The sequence below is a fragment of the Fusarium oxysporum genome, chromosome 7 (genome assembly GCF_000149955.1).
Source record: "Fusarium oxysporum f. sp. lycopersici 4287 chromosome 7, whole genome shotgun sequence".
NCBI lineage: Eukaryota > Fungi > Ascomycota > Sordariomycetes > Hypocreales > Nectriaceae > Fusarium > Fusarium oxysporum.
In genome coordinates, this window is record NC_030992.1 from 862,739 (window position 1) to 879,260 (window position 16,522).

General features: G+C 50.0%; 10 protein-coding genes across 12 annotated transcripts; 5 read left to right on the plus strand and 5 right to left on the minus strand.

Annotated features, from left to right (window-relative positions):
* Positions 1-276: 276 nt before the first annotated feature.
* On the minus strand, positions 277-1,537 carry FOXG_04976 (uncharacterized protein). The gene is made up of 2 exons (XM_018383034.1): positions 1,082-1,537; positions 277-1,028 (listed from the first exon to the last, which is right to left on the minus strand). Exon 2 carries the CDS (start codon positions 903-905, stop codon positions 435-437), a length of 471 nt encoding a protein of 156 aa, XP_018239890.1. The 5' UTR covers positions 906-1,028; positions 1,082-1,537; the 3' UTR covers positions 277-434.
* Positions 1,538-1,584: 47 nt separating this feature from the next.
* On the plus strand, positions 1,585-3,631 carry FOXG_04977 (uncharacterized protein). The gene is made up of 2 exons (XM_018383035.1): positions 1,585-1,773; positions 1,843-3,631. Exon 2 carries the CDS (start codon positions 1,862-1,864, stop codon positions 3,254-3,256), a length of 1,395 nt encoding a protein of 464 aa, XP_018239891.1. The 5' UTR covers positions 1,585-1,773; positions 1,843-1,861; the 3' UTR covers positions 3,257-3,631.
* FOXG_04979 (uncharacterized protein) lies at positions 1,744-7,389 on the minus strand. 3 transcript variants are annotated; one of them, XM_018383039.1, is made up of 3 exons: positions 5,720-7,389; positions 4,142-5,671; positions 1,744-3,991 (listed from the first exon to the last, which is right to left on the minus strand). In XM_018383039.1, exon 1 carries the CDS (start codon positions 6,871-6,873, stop codon positions 5,734-5,736), a length of 1,140 nt encoding a protein of 379 aa, XP_018239894.1. In that variant the 5' UTR covers positions 6,874-7,389; the 3' UTR covers positions 1,744-3,991; positions 4,142-5,671; positions 5,720-5,733. The 3 variants fall into 3 exon arrangements, with proteins under 3 accessions (XP_018239894.1, XP_018239892.1, XP_018239893.1); XM_018383037.1 differs by having other exon boundaries at positions 1,744-5,671; XM_018383038.1 differs by having other exon boundaries at positions 4,142-7,389.
* Positions 4,505-5,314, plus strand: FOXG_04978 (uncharacterized protein; the record flags this gene model as incomplete). Its single annotated transcript, XM_018383036.1, has 2 exons — positions 4,505-4,601; positions 4,656-5,314. The coding sequence occupies 2 exons, from the start codon at positions 4,505-4,507 to the stop codon at positions 5,312-5,314; spliced, it is 756 nt and encodes a 251-aa protein (XP_018239895.1).
* A 251-nt stretch (positions 7,390-7,640) lies between the features above and the next one.
* FOXG_18957 (uncharacterized protein) lies at positions 7,641-8,164 on the minus strand (the record flags this gene model as incomplete). The annotated part of the gene is made up of 2 exons (XM_018399107.1): positions 7,641-8,040; positions 8,088-8,164. The coding sequence occupies 2 exons, from the start codon at positions 8,162-8,164 to the stop codon at positions 7,641-7,643; spliced, it is 477 nt and encodes a 158-aa protein (XP_018239896.1).
* A 1,509-nt stretch (positions 8,165-9,673) lies between these two features.
* On the minus strand, positions 9,674-10,057 carry FOXG_18958 (uncharacterized protein; the record flags this gene model as incomplete). Its single annotated transcript, XM_018399108.1, has 1 exon — positions 9,674-10,057. The coding sequence occupies one exon, from the start codon at positions 10,055-10,057 to the stop codon at positions 9,674-9,676; it is 384 nt and encodes a 127-aa protein (XP_018239897.1).
* Positions 10,058-10,394: 337 nt separating this feature from the next.
* On the plus strand, positions 10,395-12,288 carry FOXG_04980 (uncharacterized protein; the record flags this gene model as incomplete). The annotated part of the gene is made up of 4 exons (XM_018383040.1): positions 10,395-11,068; positions 11,125-11,688; positions 11,751-11,949; positions 12,005-12,288. The coding sequence occupies exons 1-4, from the start codon at positions 10,571-10,573 to the stop codon at positions 12,286-12,288; spliced, it is 1,545 nt and encodes a 514-aa protein (XP_018239898.1). The 5' UTR covers positions 10,395-10,570.
* Positions 12,289-12,321: 33 nt separating this feature from the next.
* Positions 12,322-12,958, minus strand: FOXG_04981 (uncharacterized protein; the record flags this gene model as incomplete). Its single annotated transcript, XM_018383041.1, has 1 exon — positions 12,322-12,958. One exon carries the CDS (start codon positions 12,956-12,958, stop codon positions 12,488-12,490), a length of 471 nt encoding a protein of 156 aa, XP_018239899.1. The 3' UTR covers positions 12,322-12,487.
* A 1,134-nt stretch (positions 12,959-14,092) lies between these two features.
* On the plus strand, positions 14,093-14,792 carry FOXG_04982 (uncharacterized protein; the record flags this gene model as incomplete). The annotated part of the gene is made up of 2 exons (XM_018383042.1): positions 14,093-14,642; positions 14,671-14,792. 2 exons carry the CDS (start codon positions 14,093-14,095, stop codon positions 14,790-14,792), a joined length of 672 nt encoding a protein of 223 aa, XP_018239900.1.
* A 72-nt stretch (positions 14,793-14,864) lies between these two features.
* Positions 14,865-15,906, plus strand: FOXG_04983 (uncharacterized protein; the record flags this gene model as incomplete). Its single annotated transcript, XM_018383043.1, has 3 exons — positions 14,865-15,242; positions 15,306-15,582; positions 15,704-15,906. The coding sequence occupies 3 exons, from the start codon at positions 14,865-14,867 to the stop codon at positions 15,904-15,906; spliced, it is 858 nt and encodes a 285-aa protein (XP_018239901.1).
* Positions 15,907-16,522: the final 616 nt, after the last annotated feature.

The following is a 16,522-nucleotide window of genomic DNA, read 5'->3' on the forward strand; positions in this document are numbered from 1 at the left end:
AGCTGTACTACTAAGATTAAACTACCTATAAGTGGCGGCATATCACTCATCATTGCCAGCACTCTTTCGGCCTCCTGATCTTTAACAGACTGTTGGGGAAACTCCAAAGCATCCAATGTGATAGAACGCAGCTTCTGACTTACTTCATTTCCTTGGGCTACCAAACATCTTGCGCTCCTTGAGTAGCACGTGCAGGAGAAGCCAGCCTTGTAATTGGATCATTCCTGATAGATAAGTACCTTACTACTAGGTAGGTAGGTACCTAGTCAGACATTACGATCTCGTGATATTATGAAGATTTTTATTCTAGCTGGAACGACCTGGTGATAGCTAGGTACGTGTACATATGCAAATGAGTCCATACGCCGTGGTTCCTGCCAGTATGCAACGACCCATGGCTAGTTCCAACTCGTTCTGCGTCGCATACCTCGAGTTTAAGCCGTCTTGCCCACCTCGCGGTAACTCTTATACCTCCTCATATGCCAGTCAATGCTCTTCCACTGCTCGCCCTTCTCGTCTTCAAACTCAACATCCATTCTCGGCCCCACAAAGTACGCCCACGAGGACCTATTCTCAGTTATCCCCCCCGGGTACGGAGCGATGCGGTGCACTACAGACCGGAATTTCCTCCCCGAGAGGAAGCGGAGCGAGTTGCCTGCGTTGACGACCGCGCAGCCATTGCACGGTTCTACGGAGCGCCACTCCTGCGTGCCCTGGATGAATGTCTGCAGGCCGCGGGTGTCACAGAAGAAAAGCGAGACTGCCGACGTCGGTATGGGGGCCGAGGCCTGCGTTGGAGTCTTCGGCTGAGAAGGAGGGGTATCGCTGAACGACCTTACATGTGGTTGACAAGTCTGCGAGGCGGTGCTTTCGCGCAAGTGATGTGCTGATGTTGAGCCCTGCATCGTGACTGATTTGGCTCAGGGCATCCAGGAGGCCAAGAACAGTCTCGTGAAGTTGGTCCATGACGCTGGCTAGGAGTGTGGTTTCAGCTTGCAAGATAGGTGGCAGGGGGAGAGGTTGTTTGTCTTTGCAAGTCAGAACGAACGCAGCAATGCCGTAGAGCCAAGGAGGTACCCACTCGTTGAGCTTCTAGGATCTGGTCGTATCAACATCATGTTTCATCATCTCCCCTCCGTCCAGCTGTCAGACACTGTTCACGGCCTTATTTACCGAGGGTACCTCCTGTGTGACCGACATGGGCTTTAGGTTCGCACTCTGGAGGTCCAGGTACAAGAACCTGCTCTTTTCACATGCTCTTCGGATAGTGGGCAACTTATTGGCGACCCTTTTCTCGATCTTAGCACACGAGATGGTTATCAAGTCAGCGGATTGGATAAGTGGGCTTCAGTTGTTTTGGTTGCGGTGAAAATACTGGGCTAAATCGAAGAGGTACATGAGTTCGCCAAACAAAGGTTGCGAAGATCGGTACTTATGGGCAAAACTGCCTTCGTTACCGGTGAGGTTCTGTTACATTACCACACCGAAAGTGGCATATTATAAATGGCTCGGAACAGATCACTATCTTCGAAATGGGGAATGCATAAGTTGCCTTTGGCTTAATAATTAGACGTGACCTCGGGGCGTATCTTCAAAGTGAATGCATGAAGCGTCATTCATGCAAGGATAAGATCATCGGCGTCGTAATCAGTGTAAGTCGACTTTCTGCGGGGTCATTGACATTGTCCCTCCTACATCTCATACATGTCAAGCCTGTCAAAGAGCGGTTCTGACATTGTTGCTTCAGTTTGTCATAAAGTCGCATCGGGATAGGTAAGCACATACTGAAACCTGCTGGAGTTGTCTTCTCGAATTATCTAGTTCTAATCCTTTCGTTATTAGTATTACGGCACAGATCACAATGAGCACCTCAGGCTTTCCTGTAGAAGGATCACCACAATCCTACTGGCAGCATGAAGCCCAGCAGCCAGAAATACCTTCAAATACCGGACCTCTCCCCAACTCATGTGATGTGGCGATTGTCGGCGGTGGTTATGCGGGCATTGCTACGGCATACCACATCTTGAAGACGACCTCTCCACCACGCAATGTGTTCCTCTTGGAGGCAAAGGATCCATGTTCCGGAGCTACAGGACGGAACGGAGGACACCTGCGCCCTGACTATCTGATGGGAGCTGCGAGAAACTGCAAGAAATACAATACCTCTGCAGCAGCCGAGATCGTGCAGTTTGAAGCTCGCCATCTAGACGTGATCAAGTCTCTTATCAGGTCGGAGGCTATTGACTGCGATTTTGCGGAGACGGAGAGTCTCGCTGTTCTCACTACACTGGAGCAAGTTTCCATGGTGCGCGAGGCATATGAGGGCTTGAAGCAAGCATCGTCTTTCAGTGATACCCTGCTGGATGTGATAGAGTTCTACGAGGGTGGTGATGCGCCCCAATGTACAGGATTGCGAGACGCAAAGGGCTATTTCTCCACGCCCGCGGCTCGGGTATCGCCCTACAAACTTCTCACGTCTCTGTTGGCGCGCTGTGTTGACATGGGACTCTCGCTGAGGACCCAAACTGCGGTTGTATCAGTTGAGCATGCTGGATCAGACGGTCATACCCTTATGATGCGCTCAGGAGAGACCATGACAGCTCAAAAAGTCGTCATCGCCACGAACGCCTACACCTCTGCAATTCTTCCCGAGTACGCGAGTTCCATCGTGCCATGCAAGGGACTCGCATGCCACATCATTGGCCCCAAGGGTAAGCCACTGCCAAAGCTTCTGGCCGCAAGTTGTGCCATAATGGAACAGGACTCAGTCTCCAACAAGACGGGCTATAACTATATGGTACAACTAGAGGACAACAGCATCGTTCTCGGCGGCGCTCACCACAAGTATGACGGGAATGACCTAGGGAGCTGGTACAACAACGTCAACGACACACAGCTCATTGAGCCGGCGCGGCAGTACTTTGAGGCTGACTACATGCAGAGGACGTTTGTCGGGTCGGAGGACTCAGGCGCGTGTGTTGACCGTGTTTGGACGGGGATCATGGGGTATAGTACTGATTCACTTCCTCACGTGGGAGAGGTTCCTGGTAGAGATGGGGTATTTATAATTGCTGGGTTTCATGGGCATGGAATGCCTGTTATCTTCTTGGCCGCAGAGGGTATTGCAGCCATGACCCAGGGGCTGGCGTACGAGAAGACAGGACTGCCGTCCTTGTTCAAGACCTCTAGAGACAGGCTGGAGTCAGAGAGAAATGATATCCTCGCTGGTAGAGGCATCCGGTCGACTAGGGATTAGAACTTGGCGATTTATATAAGGACTCCATATGATTGATGTAAGGGTGAGATAGCTCTTCTGTAAGCCCCTGTCTTTCTGGTCCCTCTGATCACCAATCAGTCTCAAGCCTCCTCCATATCTATAGCCGGCCTCCTTTCTTTCGAAGGCCTGTTCAAAGTCCGCAATGATATCCCTTACATCCTCTATCACAGGCGATAATCCCACGAGATCCTAGGATGCTCTGAGTGCGCGATGGCGGCGAGGGCCTCGAAGTCTTGGACGGAGAACATGGGGTTTGCAAGGGACACGGTGAAGATGAACTTGGCTCTGTCGTCAATAAGAAATTTGGCTGCTCAAGATCGTTTGGATCACATTATCGTGACTCGATTCATCATGGCCACTACAAGCGAGGCGCATAGTAACAATTCGCCATTGCGCCCGCTGCTCTGGCCTTGCATGACCAACTGCAGCAGCGCGGACAAAAGCTCCTGGCACAGGCAGTCATCCCATTGGTCGTTGATATCCTTTTCTACATGGGCACAATTGGTCATGACTTGAACTGGATTTATGTTCAGTACCATAACTATTCACTGCTAATTCATATGAGTGGACATAGGCTTCCATATACCGTTTAAGCTTACTCTTGACAACCAGGCTGGCTTCGAGACCTTACGCTTCAGTACTGGGAAGCCAAGCCGGGACATGGTATCGAGCTACGGAGAATATATCGACTAGGTATAGTACCAATAAGATCAGCTAGATTCGTTACAGTTAGCGTAGGATTGCAGATGTCAAGTTATGCCCGTTAATTCCCATGGATCATCTCTTATCAATGGGGCTTTTATAAGCCGTCGAGGCTTCACGGTCTCTCATGCTGATCGCTAGGAGGAATCTGTATATACGTACGGCACAGCAACCAAACGGGGTTATGATACCTCTATGATCTAATGAGCCACTCCAGTTGCCTGCTTCAGTAGATGATATGCCAAGAACCCTGCTCTCTTATGTTGTTGCCTGGAGTATTTGGGGTCGAAATGCACAAACCTCCTCCGTCGGCTCGTTCATACTCGTGTTTTGTCCGTTTCTGATCGTCAAGATTTGTGCTGTGAAGCCGTATTATACGCCATCGCGGTCGTTTACTAGTATGGACCGCCACTCTTGAGGCTGGGCGGTTTCTAGTCTGGAGGTCTGAGAAGACAATTTTCTACGTGTATCAAAGACAGGCTCTATGTCGCTAGCAGGGTGACTGTGTCTTGGCTCTTCATTGAAATGGAAGAGCTTGAAGGCTGCGTCCTCTTCGCATCGCCTAAGCAGCAGGAAACGCAGCGTCTCCGCGAACGGAACAGAACTGCCAAGAGGGCATCGAGTATCTTATGACCTTACTGCAACTCCTTCTCTTCTTGGTGCTCACAAGCCTTAGGAGCCCGCCAACGGCAACGTAAGCAGCACAACGACACTACTGCGGACGTCGCAACTGCAGAGGCAACTGCGCAGGACGTGGACGTGGCGCCGCCATTGCAGCCGCCACAACATCCTGGTTCTGGTTCTGGTTCTGACTCCATTTGTGTATGGGCCGAAGCGTCGGAAGACCTTGACGTCTGGGCACTAGACGGCCTCCTAGACGACCCTACCGCCCTGCCCTGGCTCTCCTCTCTCGATGAGGACTGGCCTGATTTTAGTAGTTCACGTGGACACACTTCAGTCTCAGTTCCGGGGATATGCAACTCAGAGCCGCGAGCACCGCCTGCGTCTTCGAGTTCACTCACCTCTAACTCCAATGACTTCAACAGTAAACCATTGAGGTTACTCCACATCGCCGCTCGCAATGGAACGACCGGTATTCTCCTCTCGCTGATCAAGGCCGGCGCAGATGTGAACTCGCGCGACTGCTCCGGCACAACTCCCCTCCATATTGCTGTACGCTTTCGACGTGCAAGTGCTCTCGCGCTGCTGGTAAGTCACGGAGCGAATATGAATGCCCGGGACTCGGCCAACATGACGGCCCTTGAAGTAGCAGTGAGGGCTCGAGACGAAGAGCTCATCAACATTCCCCTCTCTGGTGAAGCTGAGCTTCACTAATGAAGCGCTTGACTAGAACAGTCACTATTTGAGACAGATAATTCTTTCTGGTATCCGGGCTGGCAGTATAACTGGATGAGGGTGTAGGGCAATAAACGAGTAATGACTTTTTGAACTTGATGGTGTGCGACTTGTACTCCTAGACGTCTAATTTCCCTTCGCTGTTGGGGACCATCTTGTCTTTGCTGGTCATGTCGTTTACGCTTGCGATGGAGTATGATCGGTCACGCTGGAGCCGTTTGATATATACAAATGTTCGCAGGGACGATCAAGGTTGTTCGTCCTGTCTAGTTTGTGTGATGTTGGAAAAGCAGTGATCGTACCGTCATGTACTTGCATCTCGCTCATTGTTCACTCCTGATGTATATCGGTAAAGTGCCTTGGTCTCCTGGATTGAAAATGTACCTTGATACAAGCGTCTACCCACCCAAAACACGCGTCGCTAACTCGTCAAAGATTTCTTGCTTTATTTGCTTCATGAAGTATTCGTCTTTTCCATTCTCGACCCAAGACAATCTACGCTCCAGTGACTCAATGTCGTCTCGAATTTCTATTATTGCAACCTCCTCTGTATCCTTCTCGCTTCTTTGCGCGGTTTGTAGTGATGCGACCTCTGCCTCGAGATCCTCCTGCCTGTTTTTCAAACGCTCTACCTCTTCACGAAGCCGAGCGTTCTCAGCTCTCAGCTCTATAATCACTTGTGACTGGTCTGTAGGCTGGGTAGTCTCAGCTTGCGACTCGTCAGGCTTTAGCTTCTGGTCTCGGAGCTTAGCATTCTCAGCTGTTAGCTCTCCAACCTTACTGTGAAACAACGACTCTAGCTTCTGTAGCTTGTCCCAGACTTGGCTGATGCTATCGGGCCCTTGGGGACTGTCCTGTCGAGGTCGTTTACGTTGATACGAGGGAGCGCTCGGCGGTTGTGAGCTCGTCGCCTTCTCGTATGATGGTGGCTTGGGTGGAGCGAGTTTCGTAGCTTTTGCTCCGCTGCCACTGAACATGCGCGAAATATCATATTCAGGGCCAGAAAAAGGCTCCAGCTGACCTTTTGTTACTCTGTCGCTGATGGAACTGAGTTGGTCGAGGGACAATAGAGAATCTTGGATATATATTCGCAGAGTAGTGACACGGGATAGCTCGTAGAGAGAGTCCAGAACCTTGCCAGAGCGTGGCCGGGAGGCTGATATTGGCTCTTTGACATAGCTGGGGACGAGTACAGCGACAGTGTTGCCGAGTTCAAACTCGAGACATGCGGCAGAGTCAAATCGCTGCTTTTTTATTGAGTCCGAAGGGTCAATGTTTGTAGAAAAGCGGAAACAAGTGATGAATAAAGGGCTGATTCGTAAGAGAACCGCCGCACTACTTGGCTTGTCTTTGAATTTGACAGGAATGATTATCTCGAAGTGAGCGCGATGCTGGTCATGGGTCGAATCGATATGTATTGTAAATCGTATCGGAACATTGTCCGGATCTGGAGTGGCTAAGCAACGCGTCGCGCCCTCCCACTCCCACTCAACGATAGCGGCTGTTTGGTCAATGTCGATACATAATGGAGTCGCCATACTTCGTGCAGTAAATCACATACCGCTGACTGCGAAGATACTAAACGGTCAGTACAACAAATATTGGGAACTTACCTACGAATCCCCAAACTCGACAAGGCACGCCAAAGAGAAGCCGGCTTCGCTGCCAGGCTACCTGTGACCTCCAGATGAACTGCTAGGTCGCCTCAGTCTCCAGATGAACTGCGAGATCTGAGCAGGTCCCTTCTACAAGCCCCGGCTATTCCACGAAGCGATGCAGAACGCGCTCGCTGGGTGGGTATAATCCGGAATTTTACGACGGCTGTAGCGCGATTCACGGGCTTCTCTCGGTAAGCATTGTTGATAAAGGGTTCGGTCGGGTCGAGGCGAGGCGAAATAAATCAGAAAGGCTTCGAGGCGAGGTGTGGAAGAATAGAATAGGATGCGTTAAATGAAGGAGAAGGTTCGGGAGCGGAGTAATTATGCGACGGTTGAGAGAGAGGTTTGAATGAATGACGGTGGTAGTTTACGTGAATTGTGGTACGTGAACAGGAGGCTGGAGTGGAGAAGTTTGGCCGGTAAAACGGTTAGTCCGACAGCGTCAAGGCAGCGATAGTGGAACGGCCCCACTTCTGAGTCAGCCTGATCATGTGACGTGAATACGTATAAGTTTCGAGATATAGTAACATGCGACGGGGAGCTCTTGTGAAAACTCCAGTCAAGCTGTACCCAGTGGATAGTTGCTCTATTATGAGCGGGGGATATATGAATATATATATAATGCTATGAAGAACTTTAAAAGTCCGTCAGCTGCACCACTGCATCAAATGTTGCATCTCCTGGCCCCTCCCGTTCACGACACCGTCACTCACAACACCAACCCAGGACCCAGTTTGCGCATTCCAGAAGACCTGGGCAGAAGCGCTTCCCCAAGGTCGAACAATGCTCAGAACAGAGGCATATTCGTTGGTACCGCCAGTTGGCTGGCGAGTACTCAGAATCCAACCTAGATCCACTTGCTCTGGAACAATAGAGACACCTCCGTTCGAATCGGTTTGCACAAAGACATTCAAGATAAGGTCAGTTGCCTGAGCCAGGGTGACGATCCAGTTGACCCTGGCTCTGTGCTGCCTGAATTGTCGCTTCTCAAGGCCAAAATGCTCTGGTTGAGGATGCCCAACACGTGCTGAGAGACCAGACTCAAGCCTGATTGTAGTTAGCAAAAGCTCAGTGCGAGGCGTTTTCATACGGACCCTTCAGAATAAAGGCTTCGTCCTGACCCAGGAACTGATGCAACGGCAAGCCACAAAATAGACAGATCAGGCTTCATATTACCTGGGGACAAGGGTAACTTTGATATTGATTGTTGACTTAGGAACTTTGTGTACTCAGGAAAGCTGTAGGAATCTTTAGTGGGAGGACAAGGCAACTTTTATATACTTGTGCAGACTCGTAGCTTAAGATTCAGCTGGATCTTACAGCTTTTAGGCCTGCCTCTGCCAATTCCTCATTTCATGTATTCTCTTAATGGTGCGGATGATCCGGAGAACTTGTCTATCATCTGGTAGTTGCTCATTGGCCACCGAAGTCTCACGCTTCGCCGGTCTCATGAGCGATTTCTAGGTATTCAAAAAGTCTGTTCATGGCTTCTCTATTTGAAGAAGGGGTAACGATTTATATCGGAGGACTCGGAATTCTATGTCACCGAGTCTGTCTGCCAGTGCGTACCTTGAGAAGCATTTAACTGTTCTAGCATGATTGGCTAACTGATACTTCGTTAGCCCAGGTCACGCCGAGAAGTTGTGTTTTACTTTCCCTAACGCGGAGCTATACGCGGATTGTCATTGTAGCTATACGTCTGGTCGAGCAGATCACTTCTCACTGGTCATCGCATAGCAAGTAGTAAAGTTTAGACCGCATATACGATCAAACTATATATTGTAGACTTTATAGGGATATTAATGTAATGCGAAAATCGCCGCTTATAAAACCTTTGAGGACTTGATACCTCAGTCTGTTGTTACAGAACGTTGCTAATAGTTTATTTATGTCCGAATAAGTATATATATTCATTTAAACGTCATCTTTCTTTATGATAGTTTCATCCACTCTTCCATCACACAATTAACTACTAAGTCAAATTTGCTCATCTAGACATCATGATGCTATCTACAAAGGCCTTGGCCTTGGCCATCAACTGTCTTTTGTAAGTAATGCTCTACAACACGCTGAAAGCTTTCCTATTTACATCTACAAATCAGGCCACTTGCCGCTGCGGCTAGTTATGACTACTGCGCCTGCCAGAAAAAGACTGACGGGGCCCTCGACGATACTAAAACATCGCTCGTTGCTAAGTCGTGCGGTGACTCTTACAGTTTTGTTTACGGTCAGTTTAACGAGTTTCAACGTCATACTGTAGCACTTAACTGTTTGCGGCAGGTCCGGCGATTGATGACGCGAATTCTAAGCAGCCGTGGCTTAGACGTGATAAAGGTGCTGGGCCAAGATTTCAAGGATTATTTGTGCGTATCTAACTTTAGATGTTGACAATCTTCTAATACTGCGGTAGCTACAAAGCATTTTTGGCAAGATCGAAGGAAACCTGTTCTATAATCTATGCAGGGATGTTGGGGCTGCAGATAGTTCGTGTTTCAATTGTGCAAGGCTCCAGCAGAATGGTCCAAGTCAGGGAGGAACATTTCAGTGCACTGAGTAAGGGAATGGAATATAAGAGGGCTCACACTCATATGTCTCTTATCTCTAGCACCTAGAAAGTCTACGATAACTATTAAGGGACTGATTGTCTTGTGTCTTACACAATGGAATGTCTTTTGTGGTTTTATATGGTGCTAGTGATAGAATAAATCACCAATAGCGCCATGGGAGTAGAAAATGCGGCCTGCAAACAGGAGCCTTCAAGGACTTCACCTTGCAATTGACTCCCCTCAATGACAACTCCTCCCAACGTCGTTCTATGACCACCGATACATTTGGTAGCTGAGTGGATGATGATATCGGCACCAAATCTGGCTGGCTGGCAGAAGAAGCCAGCAGCTGGAAAGTTAGCATCCACGATTAGAGGAATCTTTGCACGTCGGGTAATAGCTGAAAGACCTTCCAAGTCTGCTACTGCGAACTTGGGGTTGCTGATAGTCTCAGTGAAGACGAATTTGGTCCTCTCATCAATCGCCGCTTCAACCTTTTCTAGGTCATTTGTATCCATGATGCGACACTCTAGACCCATGGCATGGGGGATGACTTCGAATTGATGATACGATTTTCCTTTCCTTTATCCTCAGTTGAATTTAGATGGATGACAGCCTTGGTGCACTCGGTCATGTCGGTCTCGTATTAGTCCATCCATTACAGAATGTGAGCATCAGCCAATGTATCGCCAATCGGGGAATGGTAGGACCTAAAAGAAGTTATGAAGTACCACCTGCGTTATTCAAGTAAACTGTTATACAAGATGACACGTGACCTCCGTGCCGCTTCCCATAACACCGCGGTTTGATGACCTGTCATACGTATCTGGGGTGTAATCAACTTCACCCTTGACACACCCATAAAACCCGTCACTGTTGGCTGTGATGTCACTTCAATTTGCATCCATGCTTGTCTTATCTCCCGTCACCGCCCTAGGCGTTGGTCGCCATGCACTCTCATCAAGTGACCCGTCTTTCTTCTTTTCTTCTTTTCTCCTTTCCTACATCCTCATGACTTCCATTAAGTAAAAATGCACCAACATCGCGAAAATGGGCACGAAACTCATGCCAATGAAAGGACAGCCCTCCTCTCACCACAGTCCGAGGCACCAAGCAGTATGCCCAGATCAATTGCGAACGTGAATGCGCACCGCACTCGCTGCTCATGGCCATGGATATACGTCGTGCTCCTCTGCATAGTCCTCGCCGTTATTTCAGACGTTGGCGAATCTCTCTACGCCGCGCCAAGAGTGCGGCTCTTTGAGTCCGTCGCCTGTACCCGCTACTATCTGCGGCACGATCCGTCGTTAGTGGATCGTGCCGGGTCCGTCCCTGAGCGCCTCTGTAAGATCGACCCGGTGCAGGACAAGGTTGCCTCGGTCGTGGGCTGGCAGTACTTTTTCGATGCCATTCCCGCGATCCTGCTTCCAATCCCTTATGGTTATGTGGCCGACTTGCGTGGGCGTAAATGGATTCTGGTATTAGCATTGGTTGGGTATACTTTTTCCTGGGCGTCGACACTGTTCTTTGTCAGAATCACCAACGTTCTGTTTACCATCTAATGATATTGACCATCTTTTCACAGGTCGGGGTACTGCATTTACCTTTGAACGCAGTCTGGCTATCATCACTCTTCTTCATCATCGGCGGTGGCCCAACGACGGGCACAACCTTGCTCACTACGGTTGTTGCTGATGTTGTGCCGGCAGAGGTCAGGAGTACTGTCTTCTTTTATCGCTTCTGTACCGACCTTGTCGCAGATCTTATTGTCCCTCCAATCACCTCGATCTTGATGCGCAAGAACACATGGATCCCTCTCCTACTGGCAGTGGCCTTTCAAGGGCTTAGTGTCATTGTAGCACTTGGCTTGCCGGAAACACTGCCAGTGGTTGACCCTAAGAGGTTCGGTGAGGACGCCGATGGCATCTCTTCAGAATCCACAAGCAGTGAACAAGCAGAGATACCGTCCAAGGGTGACGGCAGATGGGGAAGCTGGCTTACTCGGAACAAAGACTCGTTCGACTTCGTCATAAAAGACAGAGCCCTCTCCGCCCTTGTCTTCACTTTTCTAATCTCCAAGGTCGGGCGCCAAGCTGCTAATATGCTCTTCCAATATGTGTCGAAGCGATATGGATGGACTTTAGCACAGGTGAGTGTATACTCTCTAGATCCATTGGTGCGAATGCCTATCTAACACATTTCGATACCTAGGCAGGATTTCTCATATCACTACGGGCCGGAGTAAACATTGCGCTATTTACAGTCATACTGCCTTCCATTGCAACATACGCACTCGTAAGTTGGAGTGCAAAGTCTCGCGACTTATCGATCGGCAAAGCAAGCATCATCCTCTTGATTCTGGGGAGTTTTATCATATTTTTGTCAGAGACAGCTGTAGGCATGATGATTGGTAAGCAAAAGGTTGACGAGACATGTCACATCCAGAAAGTTAAGCATCTTTTCAGGGCTCGTCATATCCACCTTGGGCTCCGGCTTCGCGCCAACCATGCGCAGTCTGACAACCAGCCTTGTCGAGTCTCGACACCCTAACGCGACAAGCGACATCGGGCGGCTCTATGCGCTCATCTCGGTCGCAGAAGGAATAGGAAGCTTGGTAGCAGGTCCTGGGATGGCTTTGGCCTTCCGCGTGGGCATGAGCTGGGGCCAAGTCTGGCTCGGGCTGCCCTTTGGGTTTGCTGCTGTTCTTTTCGCCTTGGTCTCGACCATTGTGTTCAGTGTGAATATTTAGATGATGGGATCTAAATACGACTTAATTGGAATAGGTGTATGGCAATTTTCGCATTTTGAACTTGAAAACTATAGACGGCTGCTTTTATCACCACGTTCACGATATACACCGCCCCCAAAACCATGCTTTCCGCAGTCTAGTCGACTGCGGTACAAGGTTTATTCGATTATCACAAGTGCAATATATACGCTATGCATGCTTATAGGTCAGGGTCCAAACCGAAGAATGAGCGCAACAATTCATTAGATTGCTCGCCTTGGATGAGGAACGCATCATGCCCACCATCGCTCTGAAGCGTTGCGAAAGTTGCATTCTTCAGGCCCTGGGACAGAAATATTTGCTCAGATGGTGGGTAGAGGCCATCTGTCGGGGCCCCGACAACCAATGCGGGCTTTCGAATCTGACTGAGGACTTTGAGTATGGCCTCGTCGTCCGAAAGACTCGGGTACCGGACGCGGGCGATGTCATGGGAGTCGATCTTGTCCAGGATGTGGAGATAGCAGTTGGCGTCGAAGCGAGCATTGAACTTTTCTCCTTGGTAACGCAGATAGCTCTGCGCCAAGAATATGCCCGAGTTATAGTAGTGCCCATCGTTTCGCTCTGCGCGCTGCACATCGACCGCGAATGGCGCACGGGTGCCGTTGCGGGTGCCGCTGACTTTCGAGAGCATTCTGTTGGGTGTTGTGCAAGTCTCCAGCCGGCGTCTTCCGAATCGCTTTTTGGTGAGGAACGAGGGAACGACATCGGCGAGGAGGACGACGCTGGTATGTTACTAGGAGCTACAGAAACGTACTGTTTGGCGTGATAGTCGATGACAACGGTTCGTCTACAGTCATTGCACCAGTTGTATACGATAGTTTCAGATCGCCAGGTGGTTCGGGTAATGCAGCTGCTTTGATACATCAGCTTCAATGCATGAATAGAGCTCAATTACAGAGGACATTTGAAGCACATGCCTGAAGTACAGCCATGGGATTCAAACTCTACTACCAGATCATTTTGGCCGAGACACATGCATAGATGCGCATGATGGTAAAGGCTCAGTCCCTACCGGGCAACGTGCGACGCCCAGACGGCTCGGTCCGCTATCAGTGACCGTGTATTAGTGCGATGACCTCGTACTGACGGGGATGTTGACCCTGCAGGAGGAAACGTTGCATTACAGATGGGGGAGCCCTATATCCGGCGGCTCCAAACCTCGACATCTCATGAGAGAAGAGGTGCAGCTCTTAGCAAAGATTTGGATCCCGGCCTGTCGCCAACCAACAACTTCTCCGGAGCATTACCTCCCAATCAGGGCGAGCGTACGACCAACGATGGAATTTATGAGCGATATCATATTGGGCTTTGATACTGTGCAGAAGGGTACGTGAAATACGTGGCCGCAAACATACGTGACGTGACAATGGCACTGTGCCATATAGGTAAAGCGTCAAAGTCAGTCTCAATTGGAGCCCTTGCGAATATTGTTGCTGTCACCTATTCTCCCATCCATTGCGACTGTTCCCTGCGGTCGTAATGTGTGCATCAGTCCTACAGATGCGCTCTCGGTGGCTGAGGCCATTCGGCCAACACCATGTCCCTGACATTCCTGTGAAGAGGGAGGTGACTGCGGAACAAGATGCAGGTTTCTTGAGCAAACTTTGGTTTGCTTAGATCAGCCCGCTCATGACTGTGAGACTATGCCTATCTGTGCTGTACTTATGATGTTGCTACGTGCTGACCGTGAGAATTTATCGTATATATCGGATACCGGCGCCACCTCGAACTCAATGATATCTGGACAGTGTCAGACGCAAGGCTGATGGATACGCTCCAGCCGAGTCTTCACGCCGCTTTTCGAAAACGAGTATTGGCTCGCAACCGACTTCCCCTCTTATGGGCACTCTACGAGGTCTTCAAGTTCGACTTCTGGCTCGGAGCTGTCAGTCAGTTCGTCGTGTCGACTCTGCAGGTGATGACGCCCTTCACGCTGCGATTCCTTATTGAGTGGGTTCAACATGTCTACCCTGACGGACATGACACTCGCGGCTCCACGCCAGTAGCAGCTGGCATAGGGTATGTCCTCGGTATTGCGGTTTTACAGATGCTTCACACTTTCGCCTTGAGCCAGTTTTACTATCGGGGCATGTTACCTGGTGGACAGACACGCAGCGTTTTGATAGCCATGGCGTTCAATAAGTCACTGAGATTTCCTAATAAGGCCAAGGCTGGAGGTCAAACAGGGAGTGAAGGTTCGGGTCCATACGATGGTATTCCCAGTCGGGTAGATGAGAAAGGCTGGTCCAACGGACGTGCGATGAGCCTGGTCTCCGATGACACCGTCCGCAGTGACATAAGCGACGAGACCGCTGGTGGCAAGCCGAAATCGTATCAACATAGTCACTGACCAGCGTGTCACACTTACGCAAGAGATCCTTCAGAGTATCCGCTTTGTAAAGTACTTTGGCTGGGAAGGATTCTTCCAGGACCGCCTAGGAAACATCCGAGCGTCTGAAACCTGAGCATTGCGCATAATGCACCTGATGGGGTGCGCCGTGGGAACCCTCGCCCAGTTTCTACCTGTGCTTTCCATCATGATCATGTTCATTGTGTACGCGGTTGTGAATGGCAGTCTTGATCCAGTGGTTGTATCTTCGTCCTTGGCGACACTGTACGTGCTGCGCGTCCCGACGAATTGGTTACCCGTATCCTTGAGCCTTGCTGCCGACGCATTCCAATCGATCAAGAGGATCGAGGACTTCCTGCTTGCTGAAGAAGTACAAGCGCAGCCAGACATCACTCTTGCTCCAGCTGTCAAACTCAGCAATGCATCCTTCACGTGGGAGAGCCCACCAGCGAACGAGGAGGGTGAATCACGAAAGGATGAAGAGAAGAAGAATCGCATGTCGAGAGCTATGAGAAGACAACGAGCGGGACATGAAAAGAAGGGGATCGAAACTTCGGGTACTGAAGTCTGCCCAGTCCGGGATAGTGACGTGCCGTTCTCGCTGAACGCTATCTCCTTGTAATGCCAGAGAAGCGAGCTAGTCGGTATCATCGGAAGCGTTGGATCCGGCAAGATGTCCCTTCTTAGTGCTCTTGCAGGAGATATAAGGCAGACTGGGGGCATTTTGCAGTTTGCCGCTGACAGGGCGTACTGCGCCCAGTATGCTTGGATTCAAAATGCCAGCGTGCGAGACAACATCACTTTTGGAAAGCCATTCAACCAGCAGCTTTATTCCGATGTGGTACACGCCTGCGCTCTGTTGCCGGACTTTAAACTCCTGCCACATGGCGATATGACGGAAATTGGTGAGAGGTGTAACCTTGTCATGGGGGCAAAAGCAACGCATTAACATCGCCTGCGCGATATACTCTGACGCTGGCATCGTACTACTCGACGATCCGCTTTCAGCTGTTGATGCGCACGTAGGTACACATATCTTTAACGAGGTTATCTGCGGTTTGCTCAAGGACAAATGCCGGTCCCTAGCAACACATCACCTGCATCTACTGTCCCGGCTTGACAGGATCATCTGGATGGTCGACAGACGTATCGAGGCCATAGACACCTATGAAGAACTGGCGGAGTCTCGCCCTGCCTTCGCCAGTTTGGTCGCAGTTGGGGGACATTAACAAAAAGAGGCGGACAGCATTGATGAAGGCAAGAAGGGTGATTCTGTCGGCCTCGATAACACAACGACGAAAGCCGAGGTCTTGATGCAGGAAGAGGCCAAGATTGTTGATAGCGTCCCCTTTTCTGTATATGTTTCGTGGTTGCGGACTTCCGGTTCCCAGTGGAATGACCTTGCAATGGTAGTTGGACAGCTCCTTTTCCGATCCTCAAGCATTTTGGGAGGCTTGTGCCTCTCGTGGTGGGTGGACAACAAGTACGGCCTTACCCGCGGTCAGAATGTAGGATTTCCAGCCTTGATATAAATAAAGCTCGAGGAGTTTTGGTGATGATCACGAATTATATCGGTATATACTCAGGCCTGGGTCTCCCACAATGCGTGCTAGTGTTCTCGTCTTCGCTCATTCTACTTGGTCTGTATCAAGTCGAGCCAGGTCATGTCAAAGAATGCGCTTTGGCAGGCTCCAAGAGCCCCCATGTCCTTCTTCGACACGACTTCTCTTGGTCGCATCATATATCGTTTTACAATAGACATTGATGCGCTGGACAACAATCTGGTCGTTGCTGTGCAGCAGCTGCTAATCAATGTAGCTGCACTTTTGGGCTCCTACACCCTCA